Raw genomic sequence first — 15,260 nt, forward strand, 5'->3', positions numbered from 1 at the left:
CAGTAGATTATATTATATGTTTAATATGATATTATTCTAATAAGTGAGTTTAAGTTTAATTCACTTTTATTTAAGTTATAAAACGTATAATTTTATTATTTTTAAATAATTATCATTGTAAAATATCTCAAAAATATCATATTTTAATTTTTTTAATTATTTATTATTTTTAAATAATTATCATTGTAAAGTATCTAAAAAATATCCAATTTTAATTTGTTTAATTATTTATTTTTTTAAAATAATTATTATTGTAAAATATCTCAAAAATATCATTTTTTAATTTTTTAATTATTTATTTTATTTTATTTAAGTTTAAGTGTTTACAAACTACCGTTAAATATAAAAATATTCTTGTAAATATAATAATATTCCGTTAAAGTTAACATTAAAAAAATAAAAGACTATTAAAACCAAGAATTTTCATTATCTACACACTTATTATATAGAAGATATATATATAATTATATAGGAGAATTCTTCGATAGGGGCTTCACTTTAAGCCTTATCGATGGGGCTCTCAGTGTTCTCGACCAGTAAACAGTTTTCGACGTGATTTTTTTTATGACCATGTATATTGTAGCTATTTAGAGCATCATGCAAATATTTAGAAAATTCTGAATAGTTTACAGTACCGAAAACTAAGTTCAAATATGTTGCAGGCGTGACTAATTTTTTTTTATGTACGTGGAAAACAACATGTTTGAACCTACTTTTCGGTACCGTAAACTAATCGGAATTTTATGAAAATTCGCAGCATGCTCTAAATAGCTACAATATACACTGTCATAAAAAAATCGCGCCAAAAACTGTTCACGAGTCAAGAACACTCAGAGCCCCACCAACAAAGATTAAAGTGAAGCTCCTATAAAAATTGTACTATATATATAATGGATTATATTGATTGATTGGCAAATTGGCCTCGTGACTCTATATATATAATGGATTATATTGATTGATTGGTAAATTGGCCTCGTGACTCTATAAATATTTAATTATTGTACTTGCATGTGTGTGACAAATCGTACGTACGTATATTGAGTAGTCCTAATGACATGGATTAATTAATCCCTTAATAATTAGTTCGAATAATGTCCATTTCATATCATACATTTATAGTACAAATTATTATTATTATTATTATTATTGAAAAATTAAGACCCTGCACTTTTCAATGATACATAAAAGCAAAGTTAACAAAGTAAGTCTTCTTAAATACAAAATCTTATTTCTAATAAAAATTAATTGGAACCACCTGTGCCAGTTGGACTTTTCTATGAACTTGTCATATTTTTATGAAAAATTAAGATCCTACACTTTTACATTTTTCAATAATACTAAGTAAAAGCAGTGCAACGCACTATTTATAAAATATATTTTTTAATTGTTATATAAATTTTAAATAAATAAATATTGTCATATATTATAAAAGAATGATATAAACATATTAAAAAAATAAATCAAAATATTTTCTATAATTTTAAAATAAAATAAAAAATAAAAATTGATAAACTAAGAATCCATTAGATATATAAAGATATAAAAGCAAAATTAACAAAGCACGGCTTCATATAAATACAAAATCTTATTTCTAGAAAAAATTAATTAGAATGATTGGACTATTGGACTTTTTTATAAACTTATCTTTCTTACTCTAAAAATGACTTTAATTTTGTGTCAAAGGACATCTAATTTGGTAATAGAGATGGGATTGGATGGAGATACATTTTGTCCATATACTTCCCCTACAACACAATAAATCCAAAAAAAAAAAAACAAATGAAAACACACAAATGTTTTAAATATGAAATTAAATGTCTAGAAACAAAACTCATCTCTACATTGAGAATCTATGTACTTATCCATGGATTTTCTCATAAAAAACCTAATAAATTGATGGTTTTGTAGGTATTAGGTTGAACACTTGTGTTCACTTCTATTTTTGGAACGATTTCAACGTTCTTTCACAAAAATTCGCCGGAGATGTTAGGGGTGATCAGATTTTGGTGGGAGAGTTGTGAGAGAGATTGAGAGAGAGAGTAATCAAGAGAGAAAAATGAGAAAAAACATGGGGTAATATAATAGTGAGAGAGGTGTATTTTAATTTGTCTTAGAATATAATATTGACATGTTGTACAAGGATTAATTGCATTAAGTTAGGATAGTTTTTAAATTATGTCCCCACTTGAAGTATAGTTTCTCAAATTTCCCTAAGTTAAAAGGCCTTTCTTTTTTTCTTCTTCTTCTTCTTTTGAGAAATGTTAAATGGAGACTTCTAGCAGATAGAATAATAATGTAATTACCAAGCAAAGATAATAAAATGTCCTTACGTGACGTGTCTTTCTCTCATTCACCAGATAGATAAGGGGGACAGGTGTATGTCCTCGATCGAGAGAGAATACGGATTTGATGGAGACATCTATGTAATATACTAGTTAAGAGATATAGAGATAAGAGATAAATATATATACTAGTTAAGAGATAAATATGGCTCTATGTAATATATAAATTTATATCGATTGTGTACAAGATTATATTCACAAAAAAAAAATTATCTATTCTATATAATAAGTATGTAGATAATAGAAATTCTTGATTTTAACGGTTTTTTATTTTTTTCGTTAACTTTAACGGAATATTTTTATATATAACAAAATATTCTTATATTTAACAGTAGATTGTAAATATGATTTAAACTTAAATTAAAATAAATAATTAATTAATTAAACAATTTAAAATATAATATTTTTGAGATATTTTACAACGACAATTATTTAAAAATAATAAAACCATATGTTTTATAACTTAAATAAAATTTAATTAAACTTAAACTTCACGTATTAGAATAATATCATATTAAATATATAATATAATATAATCTACTATTAACTAGAGACAAACTTAAATTCAAAATCCACGTATAATATTAATTATTTTTATAAAATATCTCAAAAATATCCTATTTTAATTTTTTTAATTATTTATTTTATTTTATTTAAGTTTAAGTTTTCACAAACTACCGTTAAATATAAAAATATTCTGTTAAAGATAACATTAAAAAAATAAAAAACAGTTAAACCAAGAATTTATGTTATCTACACACTTATTATATAGAAGATATATATATTAGATACAAACAACATGCAATATGCATGTTTGTTTAGTTTTATTTATAGAATTTATTAATTATTTTTGTTAAATTTATATTAATGTCATATAAATTTTAAAAAATATCCAATTTAATTAAATAATTTATTTATTTTTGTTTAAGTTTATGTTTGTTATAGTTTTTGAATTTGGGAGTGACAACAAGATATTATATTATATGTTTGATATAATATTAAATATTATAAGTGTATTTTAAATTTAAGTTTCTTGCTAGTTTTTTTTTTAAAAAACAATTTTTTGTTAATTCACAGTAGATTATATTATATGTTTAATATGATATTATTCTAATAAGTGAGTTTAAATTTTATTTTATTTTATTTAAGTTATAAAACATATGATTTTATTATTTTTAAATAATTATTATTGTAATATCTCAAAAATATCATATTTTAATTTATTTAATTATTTATTATTTTTAAATAATTATCATCATAAAATATCTCAAAAATATTTATTTTAATTTTTTAAATATTTATTTTATTTTATTTAAATTTAAATATTTACAAATTACGATTAAATATAAAAATATTTTGTTAAAGTTAACATTAAAAAAATAAAAAACTGTTAAATACAAAAATTTCTGTTATCCACAACATTTATTATATAGAAGAGATGTGTAATTAATTAAGCTTAATTTATATGCATCGCCAAAAAGAAAATAAATTCATCCGTGGATTAAGTTAGGCCATAATAAATATATTTTTTTTTAATTATATAAAAATAAAACATATATCAATGAATTCATGGACCATATTGTATATTAGTTTGTGGCTCATAATCTCCACACGTTTATACACGTAATACGTGCTAAAATAAATATGCAACAAGAATACTTGTGTTGTTGCCGACACTCTTGACCTCGATCGTAGATAATCCTCAATTTCATATAATTATATAAGCAGAGGTAAAACTCCATCAGGGGGCTCTTATGTATTTCTGATCTGTGTATAATTTTTTACGTATATATTTTGTTGTTATTTAAAATATTTTATAAATTTTTCAAAAAATTTTAAATAATTATAAGTTTAAATATATTATTTTTTACGCATATAAAAAAATTAATTACATGTGCAATAACTAAGTAATGTTCAAAACCTGACGAGGGCGATCTGAAAATTGTGTTACTCGATCTCTGTTACACACATCTAAGATGATATGGAAGATATCTCTACATAGCCAAACTTGGTGACGTAAGCTCGAGCTATTTACTCTGTGGTTGATAAGACATCTTCATAGTATTATTATTGAAAAATTAATAGAATAAAGAAGTTAAAAGATGCTTTGACAATATATATACATGTTGTTATAATTAAGTTTTGTTTTTTAGTAGATATGTATATAGGTTAGGGTGGTTTTATAGCCATACAAATTAGAATAGCCGTGATCAGTAGATATATAACTCCATCACAACTTTAAATATACTCCCATTTAGCTGTTTATAAATAGTGCCACAACATATATGCTTGCACTATTCACACGGCAAAAGTTTTTTTATATATATATTTCATATTTGTTTAAAAAGATAAATATATTTATATCTTATATATATAAACATATGAGTATTATTTGGGTCTATATTTTATATTGTGTTTTTAAATTATAAATACACATATAACTTAATTTTCTAAATAAAATTTTAAATATTTCATAATTAATTTTTATATAATTTATTTTAATTTGTGTATAAAAATTCTTACTCTACACTATAAAAAAATAAAATTAACATTGAAATTGATTAAATATACAAAAGATAATTAAAATATTACAAATTTACATTCTAATATTAAAATCAAACACACCAAATATAAAATGGAAAACAACAATATATATATATAGAGAGAGAGAGAGATAGAGAGAGAGAACACAAGACAAACTAAGACATATTTCTAATAATTTTAAAAATTATTCCCAGTTCCGCCAAAATAGTCATAATATTGACTATAATCTTGTGAATGATTTTGAGATCGCTGATGTTCATCTTCAGCTCCTTCTCCTTGTTCTTCTTCATATTAAGATCTTTGGAACTGAGATGCTCGATATTGAGATCCCTGATATTGAGATCATTCTCCATGTTCGGATATTTGTGCTGTTGATATGTAAATTTTTCTCTTTTCGCTTTGAATAAATTGGCGAAACTCTAGATCGGATATAGAATTCAAATCCGTAAATAAAATTTTATTCTCTTCTCTCATTCTAGCCACATCAACCTTTTGTCTCAGAAGTTCATTTCTTTCAAAGGTACCATTTTCTATAACGTTAACAAGTTTTTGACTTTGATCCATTAATTTCTTAAATTGTTCATCACTTTTTTGTTTTCCTTTTTCTTTTTTCACACCGATAGGTCTTTCAGATATATTAATAGGAACTTCCTCATCATTCATATTAAGATCAAATGTACTCATACCGGTGGGTGTCGATGTCAGTGATTCGAAGCCAGAAGAACAAGATTGTGGGGAATTGAAACTACGACCATGTTGTTGGAATCTAGCTGGTGAATTGGTGTTGTCATTTGTAAATTTCTCACAATCTTTAAGAATGGACCACACATGATCAAATTTGAACCATCTTCTGTACTTTGGATCTTGTGCTATTAGCATCTTCGATTGATTTAACTATTGAATAATAAATAAATTTTGTCAATAAAATTAAAAATAAGTTACTAACTAAAAATAAACTATAACAATATATACTCACAATATCTTCTTGTGAAGCACCACTTGTATTTTTATTTTCAATTTGGTTAACGCATCCCCTTAAGTTTGAAACTGCCGCAAGAATGGTCATCATTCGAGTTTGCAAAGATCTTCTCGATCAAGGTTGACTACTAAACTGTCCAGAGTGATACGCTAACTCAACTCTTGCCCACATCTGATCTATGGATTGGTTAATTCCTGTGATTGGATTTTGAGAAATGTCAAGATACACATGACACAAGTGCACATCTTCTTCAATTGAGTATGAAGAAGTTCGAATTGAAGTCATTTTGAAAGAAAAAGAAGTTGGTTTAGAACTATGTTGAAGATGTGTGGTCATCTTATGTGAAAAATATGCCATTATATAGGGATGTTGAAGCTAGATTTCTTAAGACAAAATAATTTGAAATCCGAAGACAAAAATACGATGTGACAATACAATGCGACAGGTATCTTTTCTTAAGACAAAATATAATGTGACAATACAATGCTACTGGTATCTTTTCTTAAGACAAAATAATTTTAAATCTAAAGACAAAATGCAATGTGACAATACAATGCTACGGGTATCTTTTCTTAAGACAAAATAATTTTTGAAATCTGAAAACAAAATACGATGTGACAATACAATGTTACGGGTATCTTTTCTTAAGACAAAATAATTTTAAATTTGAAGACATAATATGATGTGACAATACAATGCTACGTGTATCTTTTCTTAAGACAAAATAATTTTAAATCTGAAGACAAAAATACGATGTGACAATACAATGCTACGGGTATCTTTTCTTAAGACAAAATAATTTGAAATCTAAAGACAAAAATACGATGTGACAATACAATGCTACATGTATCTTTTCTTAAGACAAAATAATTTGAAATTTGAAGACAAAATATGATGTGACAATACAATGCTACGGGTATCTTTTCTTAAGATAAAATAATTTTAAATCTGAAGATACACTACAAGAAATCTCATCTTTACCTACCAATATATATTGGTAGGGAAAGTAATGTTTTGCCTACCAATATTTATTGGTAGATAATATTAGTAGGTAAATGCTAGTCCATTATAATATATTTCGGAATATAGCTTTACCTACCAATAATATCAGTAGGTAATGATCTTTACCTACGTATATTATGGAGGGAAATTTTTTAACCATTCTCGCTCAATTTTCTCCCTATTTTTTATTTTCATTATATTATTTTATTATTATAAATGCTTATTTGGAAGCTTATGTGAAGTAAATAATATAATATGTACACATTGTATAACATGTGGCATGCCACGTGTGTACATAGTTGGAAAAATATAAATAAAATATATTTATAATAAATTTGTATTTAAAATTAAAATAAAAACTAAAAATTCTACCTACCCACGTTTTTTTCTTTTCACTACTACAAAATATCATTTACGAGATACTTTTTTAGGACACGCACATAAATGCAAGTCCTTAAAAATATTTCTGGAGTTTTTATGACACTCATTGGGAGTCCTGAAAAAATATGCGAGTCCTAAAAAATTTGGGCTAAAAAATGAGTGTTTTACTTAACAATTTTAAGGACTTGCTTTGGGAGTCCTTAATACTCTTTAAGGACTCGCTTTGTGAGTCCTTAAAACACTTGGACTGAAAAATTAGGAATGGTGACTTTTAAAGACTCACTTTGCGAGTCCTAAAAGAGTATTAAAGACTCTCAAAGCAAGTCCTTAAAATTGTTAAATAAAATAGCATAAAAACTTTTAAAACTAGATTTTTTTTGTTTCTAAATTTTTCATATTATTAACTTTTGTATTTATAATAATTTTTATATCAACACTTAAATTTATTATTATTTAACCAATTTATAAAATTAATTAATAATCAAAATTATATGAATATATATAGGTAGCAAAATTTTGGAGCCAAATGAAATAACGGGCGGCAATTGAAATAATAGGAGGCAATACAAATTTCCTTTTTTTTATTCTCTCTAAAGTAACCTATCTCATTCCCTCAACCTCTTCTCTTAGCCTCACCCTCTCTCTTCTCGTCTTTTTATCTCCCTCACATCTAACCTCTCAGATTTCTTTCCAAGTATTCTCTTGCAGGTGGCTGGCGTAGGAGACTCGACGGAGATAGCGACGGCGATGGGGACGGGGCTCGACCGAATGATCAACACTCTTGTAGGAGTCTCGACGGCAACGGGGACGGTGCCTGTTTTGTAGAGAAAAAAGGTCTCAATATTTTTTAGAATACATTATTGATCTCCGAGAGTACGATGTTCCTTACCATGTTCGTTTTGCCATTGACAACGGTAAGTTCATTTTGATGCTTGGGGAGTTGGTTTTTTAAGCAAAGGTTCCGACTTTAAAATAAACTTGTTTTTCTCCCTTGACATGCTATGCTTCCTAGATATACGCTGTGGGCAGTGGTACGATGTTAGCATATCTTGTAACGATGTTATGCTGGAGAGAAGAACAGATCTTCTACAGTGTGCTGAAGTTCGTGTTTGTGCATTCGATATTGAAACCACCAAGCTTCCCCTGAAATTTCCAGATGCTGAATATGATCTAGTAATGATGATTTCATACATGGTTGATGGACAAGGGTATCTGATAATTAACAGAGAGGTATTTGTGACTGAGTCAACACTAGTAATTTCTTTCCTTCTTTAAGGTTACTTATTTAAAATTCCATCATATACTCAACCTTTTAAATGTGCTAATAATTAGATACATTTTGGTTGTTCACATGTTATTAATTTATGCTGATTCTGGGTACTTATATTCGTTTTTTATTTCTTTTCTTTTTTACCCGCAATACTTATCAAAGTATTGTCTTTGAGAAGATGCTAGCGAGAGAAGTCCTATTCTTGCAATCAGTAGAAATGATTTGATTGTTTGTCTGTCAAAAAGAAAAAAAAAAGACTATTTACCTAGTAATTGGTTCTCATGGTCTTCTAAGAGTATTGTATTTGTGAAAAGTCCCTGGAGGCTTTGATGGTTTTTGATTTAGTAGAGCAAGTCAAGTGGGTTCCTTTTTTTTTGGGCACGTGCTGAAACAATGATTGTCATTGAGAGCTCTGTTTGCAGACTTCAAAGTCTACAGGAATTATAGAAAGAATGTAGCTTGTAAATCATTGTTTGGAAGGTATATGTTGTTTAATGTCATTGCTGCAACAGATACACCATGTTGTATGTAATAGGTTCACACTTTCATTCATGTGGTTGTTGTAATGATTCCTCAGCAGTAGGCAATTCATCTGATATTTTAGATTATTCTATGATAGAGTGGGCAATCAATCCACCTGATATTTTACATTATTTCATGGTACATTCCTTATTGGCAAGATTTATTAATAGTCATTTGGTTCTTGTGTAAACTTCATTATTGCACTTGCCATCTAGATACTTGTTTCTTGTTATTCCTATTGGCATCAATTACATGTACCTGAGTATATGATATGGAGCTAGACATGTGTTGTTTTCTTATGCCTTACTTTAACATGTCTAATTGCTTTTTGTTTGTAGTGTGTTGGTGATGATATAGAGGATTTGGAATACACTCCGAAACCAGAATTCGAAGGGCATTTCAAGGTTACAAATGTAAAAAATGAGGTAATGAATTCTTGTAGAAATAATATTCTGATTCTCATGTGGTTTCATTTCTTAGTTAGATTACTGTGTGTGTGTTTTTTAAATATATGAGTACAAAGGACTTAATAAGGTCTGGAAAGGAAAATTGTCTGAAGCCAAAGCTAATGGAAATTCTATTAAAATCCAGGAGGCACAGGTATGGAAAATTCATATGCTTGTTGAACATTTGTCTACAATAAGCGTCACCATGATGAGGATGATCATTAATACTGACCACAAATTCTATCGTCTGATTGTTTCCATTTGCATTTTTTATCCTCTCTTACCCATGCCTTTCTAATCAAAATGATATTGATTCTTGAGGTTTCTGCTTGTTGAGTTGATCCGTTCCCATTTGACCTGTATTTCCTAGTAGTATAACTAGTATATATTCTTAAAATTGTCAACTTAAAAGTTCACTTGTTGGTCATTACAGTTCTATCTTTCTTAACTTTTCATGGGTGTTGTAGAGATCAGCTGCTGAATCCATTGCATTTATTTTATTTTCCTGCCATCCTTTTGTTTCTTTGTGCTGGAACCTTTGTGAACTTTTTGGACTATGATTTATGATTTATTTTGAAGATTTATGTGTTTTTTTAGATATTTTGCCAATGATATTTGAACAATAAATATGATTAGTTTATGTTAGCGATTATGAGACTTGTTGTGCTCGTGTGAATATATGTTGCTAACCAAGTGTTGTAAATGCCCATAAAAATTCATATTACTTTCTTTTTTCTGAAATCCTTATGATGATTAAATTTGAGAATATTTTATTAATTAAATTTTGTAACACCCTTGGCCTCTAGCTCTCTCCATTTATTGAGCCAATCAGCCTATTCAGCCATCGCCACTGCTCAATCCAAAGCTGCTTGTCATCTGTTCTGAGGCTTTGAGTTGTATTTTCCTATTTTGTTTTTGTCTAAGGTCATAGACTGGTTTGTCTTAGTTCATGATCTTGTTTGTTTAGTATGTTTTTTATATGTTCTTTGATTTTATTGTGCGATTAAATTTAATTGTGGTGGCTTTAAGAGTTAATTTCAAATTTGTGGCTTTATGAGTTTTGTATTGTTGGCTTGGTGGCTTTGATGTAACTTTTAAATCCCTAATAATTTGAAGGGTTTATGATGATTGATTTTTCAGAGGCAATTTTTTTTATGCTCTGTTTGAGGTAAATTTTTTATAATATGTATCTATCCTTTTTTGTTGCTCTGGTTTGTTGTATTTAGTTCTTTAGTGTTTCATATCACCATATTTTTGTATTATGATTTAATTTTGGGCAATCTGTTGTGGTAGGTGTCATTGTTACTTTAACCCCACCTTCGGCCATTGTCGGTGTCTACTTCCCAAAGTCATCATCGACATTCACAATAAGTTCAGTCAGAGAAAAGGAGGCTCTCATGCAATGATCTTAAAGTGAAGAATAGGAAGAATGTCAAGAAAAATGACATTATTGAGTTTTCAATGACCTAAAAATAATGTATAGATATTTTTTTTATGAAATGTGCTTCTTAATAAGCAATGAATATTGTATAATATATGTTTGTTTATTTTTTTTTATTAAAGTTAAATAATTTATTTGATTAATAATGTTAAATATTTTTCAAATTAATTACTTTCATTTATTATTTATATTAAATAAAATTTATATATAATTAAAATTACCTACATAGAAATATTATATTTACTCACAAATAAATAAGTGTAGGTAAAAATAAGTATACTACAACATGTCACGTGGACTAATTATTTAGTGCTACATAACCGATAAAAAGGGGATAAGTAACACAATCATTTGAATTTATTGTAGCACGTGGATAAATTATTGTTTGACATGTGGAGCAACCACAAAATGCCAAGTGGTGGTTTTGATGTATGCCACGTAGGATGCCACGTCATTAGACACATAAACTATGGAAACCATGTCAGCAGACATGTAGGATGCCACATCATCAAACACGTCATCTGCTGACTCATCAATTGATTTATAACTTAGTGGGGTCCACTGATTCTTTTACCTACCAGTATTAATAAGTGTAGGTAAAGACTCTTTCCCCACTAACCTTTACCTACCAATCTCTACCAATTCAATATTGGTAGGTAAACCATATTACCCACCATTAGACTAGTATTACCTACACTTACAATTGGTAGGTAAAGACCTCATTTTCTTGTAGTGATAGTGAATATCTACACTATAAAACATTGGCTTAATGTAGACCAACAACACATACTGCTAAAGATGAATTCTCATTATGGTAGTTCATCTTATTTGGCATCGTCTTCTTCTTCAGATGATGATGATGATTATTATGATGATCTAGAAAAGCAAGTGGTATGTCAAATTACTGCTAACAACAATTTTTGCATCGCTCAACACCAAAATAACGAAGGGTCACACAAGGGCTCAATTCCTAGTCATATAGTAGTCAACCGTGACCGAGAAAATGCTGATCACAATCTCTTCAACGACTATTTTGCAGAGAACCCTCGATGTTCCGCCGAAGATTCCGAATGGGTCGTGCATTATTCCTTCATATTTATGATGTTGTACAAAGGCATGACAATTACTTCGTCCAACGAAGAGATGGACTCGGTAAGCTTGGGTTATCGGGTCTACAAAAAGTAATAGCCGTATTTCGAATGTTGGCATATGGTGTACCGGCAGATGCTACCGACGAGTACATCAAAATAGGAGATTCTACTGCTTTGGAAAGTTTGAAACGATTTTGCCGTGCTGTTGTCGAGGTCTTTGGAACCCGCTATCTCCGATCACCTAATGTTGATGATGTTGCAAGGCTACTAGACATTGGTGAAAGTCGAGGTTTTCCAGGAATGTTGGGTAGTTTAGATTGTATGCATTGGAAATGGAAAAATTGTCCTATGGCTTGGGGAGGACAATACGGTGGTCGTAGTGGATCTCCAACTATTATTCTTGAAGTTGTAGCTGACTATGATCTTTGGATATGGCATGCATATTTTGGTCTGCCTGGATCTAACAATGATATTAACGTGTTGGAGGTGTCCTATCTTTTTGCTGATCTTGTTGCGGGTATTTCTCCACCCGCTAATTATGTCATTAAAGGGAAAGAGTATAATATGGGTTATTATTTAGCCGACAGTATATATATATATATCCAAAATGGTCTACTATCATTCAAACCATTCGTGATCCACTTGGCCCGAAGAAACAATTATTTGCTCAAAAACAAGAAGCATGTAGAAAAGATGTAGAACGTGCATTTGGAGTATTGCAATCAAGATTTGCCATTGTGGCAGCGCGTCTATGGAATAAGAGTATATTACATGATATAATGAATTCATGTATTATTATGCATAATATGATAATAGAAGATGAACGCGACTTTAATGCACCCATTGAAGAACGACTCGAAGTGTCAAATCCAGAAGTTGAGATGGTGGGTAATGATGATGCTTGATTTCAAGAATTTCTAGCTCGACATAGAAAAATCAAAGATAAGGATGCTCACATTGCACTTCGAAATGCATTAATTGAACACTTCTAGAACAAATATAGTATCGGAAAATTAAATTAATTTAATTAATATTTCAAGGGTGTGTTATGTTTTAGAGTTAATTGAATGTATTTTATTTTAGTAGTGTAATATTTAAATAGGAAAATGTAATGTGTTATTATAATTTTCAAGTTTTAATATTTATGAAATAAGTTTCATGTAATTAATAATGACATGTTTACTTAATTGATTAATTAAATAAATAAATAATATAATAATAAAAAGAATATTCTATTTTATTAAAAAATAATATAATAATAATGAATATATTTTTGGTGTAATTTTTAGTGTTGTGGTTGGAATGGAAAAAAAATATGGTGCTAAGATTCCTTATGTAACGCCCTGGTTACCCCAAAACAGTTACGGTGAACAGTGAACCGAAAATTTGACCCGCTACCCGAGTCCTTTGGTTAAAAACGTGATCTAAGTATTATTAACAAGCTAAAGTGTAAAAACCAGTAAAAAGGAAAGGATACATTTCATTAAGTAGATAAACTGCTCATGAGCCATTAAAAACGTTTACAAGAAGTTTACATTACAAAATGGTCGCTACAGTTTCAAATTTACAATCCCCGCCGACCTAAGCGGCAAAAATAGGATAAACCCCTAGTCCCTCTGAGAACTCCCTAACCGTGGTGGTCAAGCGGCCAAATATGTACACAACATCGCCCAAGCTCTCCACTCAAGGTTGGGTGAGCTTCTCTTTCCCTTTACCTGCACCACATAGCACCCATGAGCCAAGGCCCAGCAAGAAAACATAATAAAGCATGATATAATATCAACAATGATCATAATAACCATTCAGGACTATCAGTCCATAACAGATAGGTGACAATAGCAAAAGTCGCAAAAGTGGGTGCAGCTCCCTTTAGCCATGTGACGATAGGGTCACCAGGGCTTAACTGATAAGTGATTCCTTCATAAGTTTGATCAGGATAGGTGTATGGTGATTGGTCACCAACATAACCTTCCTCCTGACTCTAGAGTCGTAACTATGGACAGCGTCCCCTAGCCATGTTGACAAACAATCACCGGGGCCATATGCCCTGACTATGAACATCTGGTCTTAGACCAGGAAAGCGCTTATAAGTTCTTCAACCTTAGGGTCGGTCCAACATCAATGCTATAGAGCCATTCAATGCATGTTCATCGACTTTAGGGTCGGTCCCTGACTAGTCAGTTGTTTAACACCCAAACGTGACTTCCACTTAGCGGTAGTCGTAGTATAGATGGGCGGTCGATTCCACAAGGAGATAAATGAACAAGTTAATCAATAAATAAATGTTAGAGATAAATAATGTGAGGAAAATAGAACAAGTGATATTTTTGTTATTTTTGAAATTTAAAGATTATAAATAAAGATAGAATAAAGTGTGATGTAACAATAGGTAACAAATAAGAAGGATCAAGAGTCACCAATATGCATACTTATTTATTTGGATCTTTGATTCACAAAAATTACACAAATGGATAGTTCACATCCCAACTATTCATTTGGAAGATTTATCATTACAGCACAAATATATTTCACAAAATGTATTCAAGTGATTATTATTCTTTACCATGAAAAGATGAGATAAATCTTATGAGAAATCTAAAAATGACATTATACCATTGGCAATAATGCAATAAAAGATTGGACATAAAACCTAACACAAATATTACTTTTACTATTTATAAAATACATAGAAAGAGCATGACTAATTCTATATAGATTTTAGCAAAAGTAAATATATATGGATGAGATGGAGAAAATGATAAATATATTATCTATATTATTTTCACTAATTTGATAATACATAGAAAGTGTATGACAAAATCTATATACTATTAGTAAACATAAATATAGATAACAAGATGAAGAAGTAGAGATGAAAGAAAATAAATCACTCAAATATATAAACTTTAAGTACATGGTGAATCAAAAATACCAAACAAAGTCATAGTGCATATAGGATCATCCTAACCTTCCCAAGAAGGTTAGCCTATTATGCTAGACATTCTCATAAAATTCTAGAGAGAAAATATGAGAGATGAGACTAAAATTTGGTAGAGTTTTGCTACCTAAAAATTACATACCAAATGTGAAGAGAGTGTCCCTATTTATAGATGGAGAAAAGGACTAAAAAGAAATTAAATAACAATTTGGGGTTTACAAAATAAATCTGAAATATTAATAATAAAATATGATTTTGAAAAATCAAATCTTATTATAAATATTAACCTAGCTATTTTGGTGTA

At 29.0% G+C, this 15,260-nt stretch overlaps 2 protein-coding genes across 2 annotated transcripts; one reads left to right on the forward strand and one right to left on the reverse strand.

Annotated features, from left to right (window-relative positions):
- Positions 1-5,228: 5,228 nt before the first annotated feature.
- Positions 5,229-5,765, reverse strand: LOC133818168 (uncharacterized). The gene has a single exon (XM_062250892.1). The coding sequence runs from the start codon at positions 5,763-5,765 to the stop codon at positions 5,229-5,231; it is 537 nt and encodes a 178-aa protein (XP_062106876.1).
- A 6,361-nt stretch (positions 5,766-12,126) lies between these two features.
- LOC133818265 (uncharacterized) lies at positions 12,127-12,923 on the forward strand. The gene is made up of 2 exons (XM_062251041.1): positions 12,127-12,535; positions 12,835-12,923. The coding sequence occupies exons 1-2, from the start codon at positions 12,127-12,129 to the stop codon at positions 12,921-12,923; spliced, it is 498 nt and encodes a 165-aa protein (XP_062107025.1).
- The last annotated feature ends 2,337 nt before the right edge of the window (positions 12,924-15,260 follow it).

This window comes from Humulus lupulus, chromosome 2 (assembly GCF_963169125.1).
Source record: "Humulus lupulus chromosome 2, drHumLupu1.1, whole genome shotgun sequence".
Taxonomy (NCBI): domain Eukaryota; kingdom Viridiplantae; phylum Streptophyta; class Magnoliopsida; order Rosales; family Cannabaceae; genus Humulus; species Humulus lupulus.

Excerpts from the sequence above, each read along its gene's own strand:
- LOC133818168 (XM_062250892.1), bottom strand. The coding sequence starts at position 5,765 with ATGCTAATAGCACAAGATCCAAAGTACAGAAGATGGTTCAAATTTGAT.
- LOC133818265 (XM_062251041.1), top strand. The coding sequence starts at position 12,127 with ATGTTGGCATATGGTGTACCGGCAGATGCTACCGACGAGTACATCAAA. Across the intron at positions 12,536-12,834 it reads TTTTGCTGATCTTGTTGCGG|AAGATGAACGCGACTTTAAT; the intron begins GTATTTCTCCAC and ends ATATGATAATAG.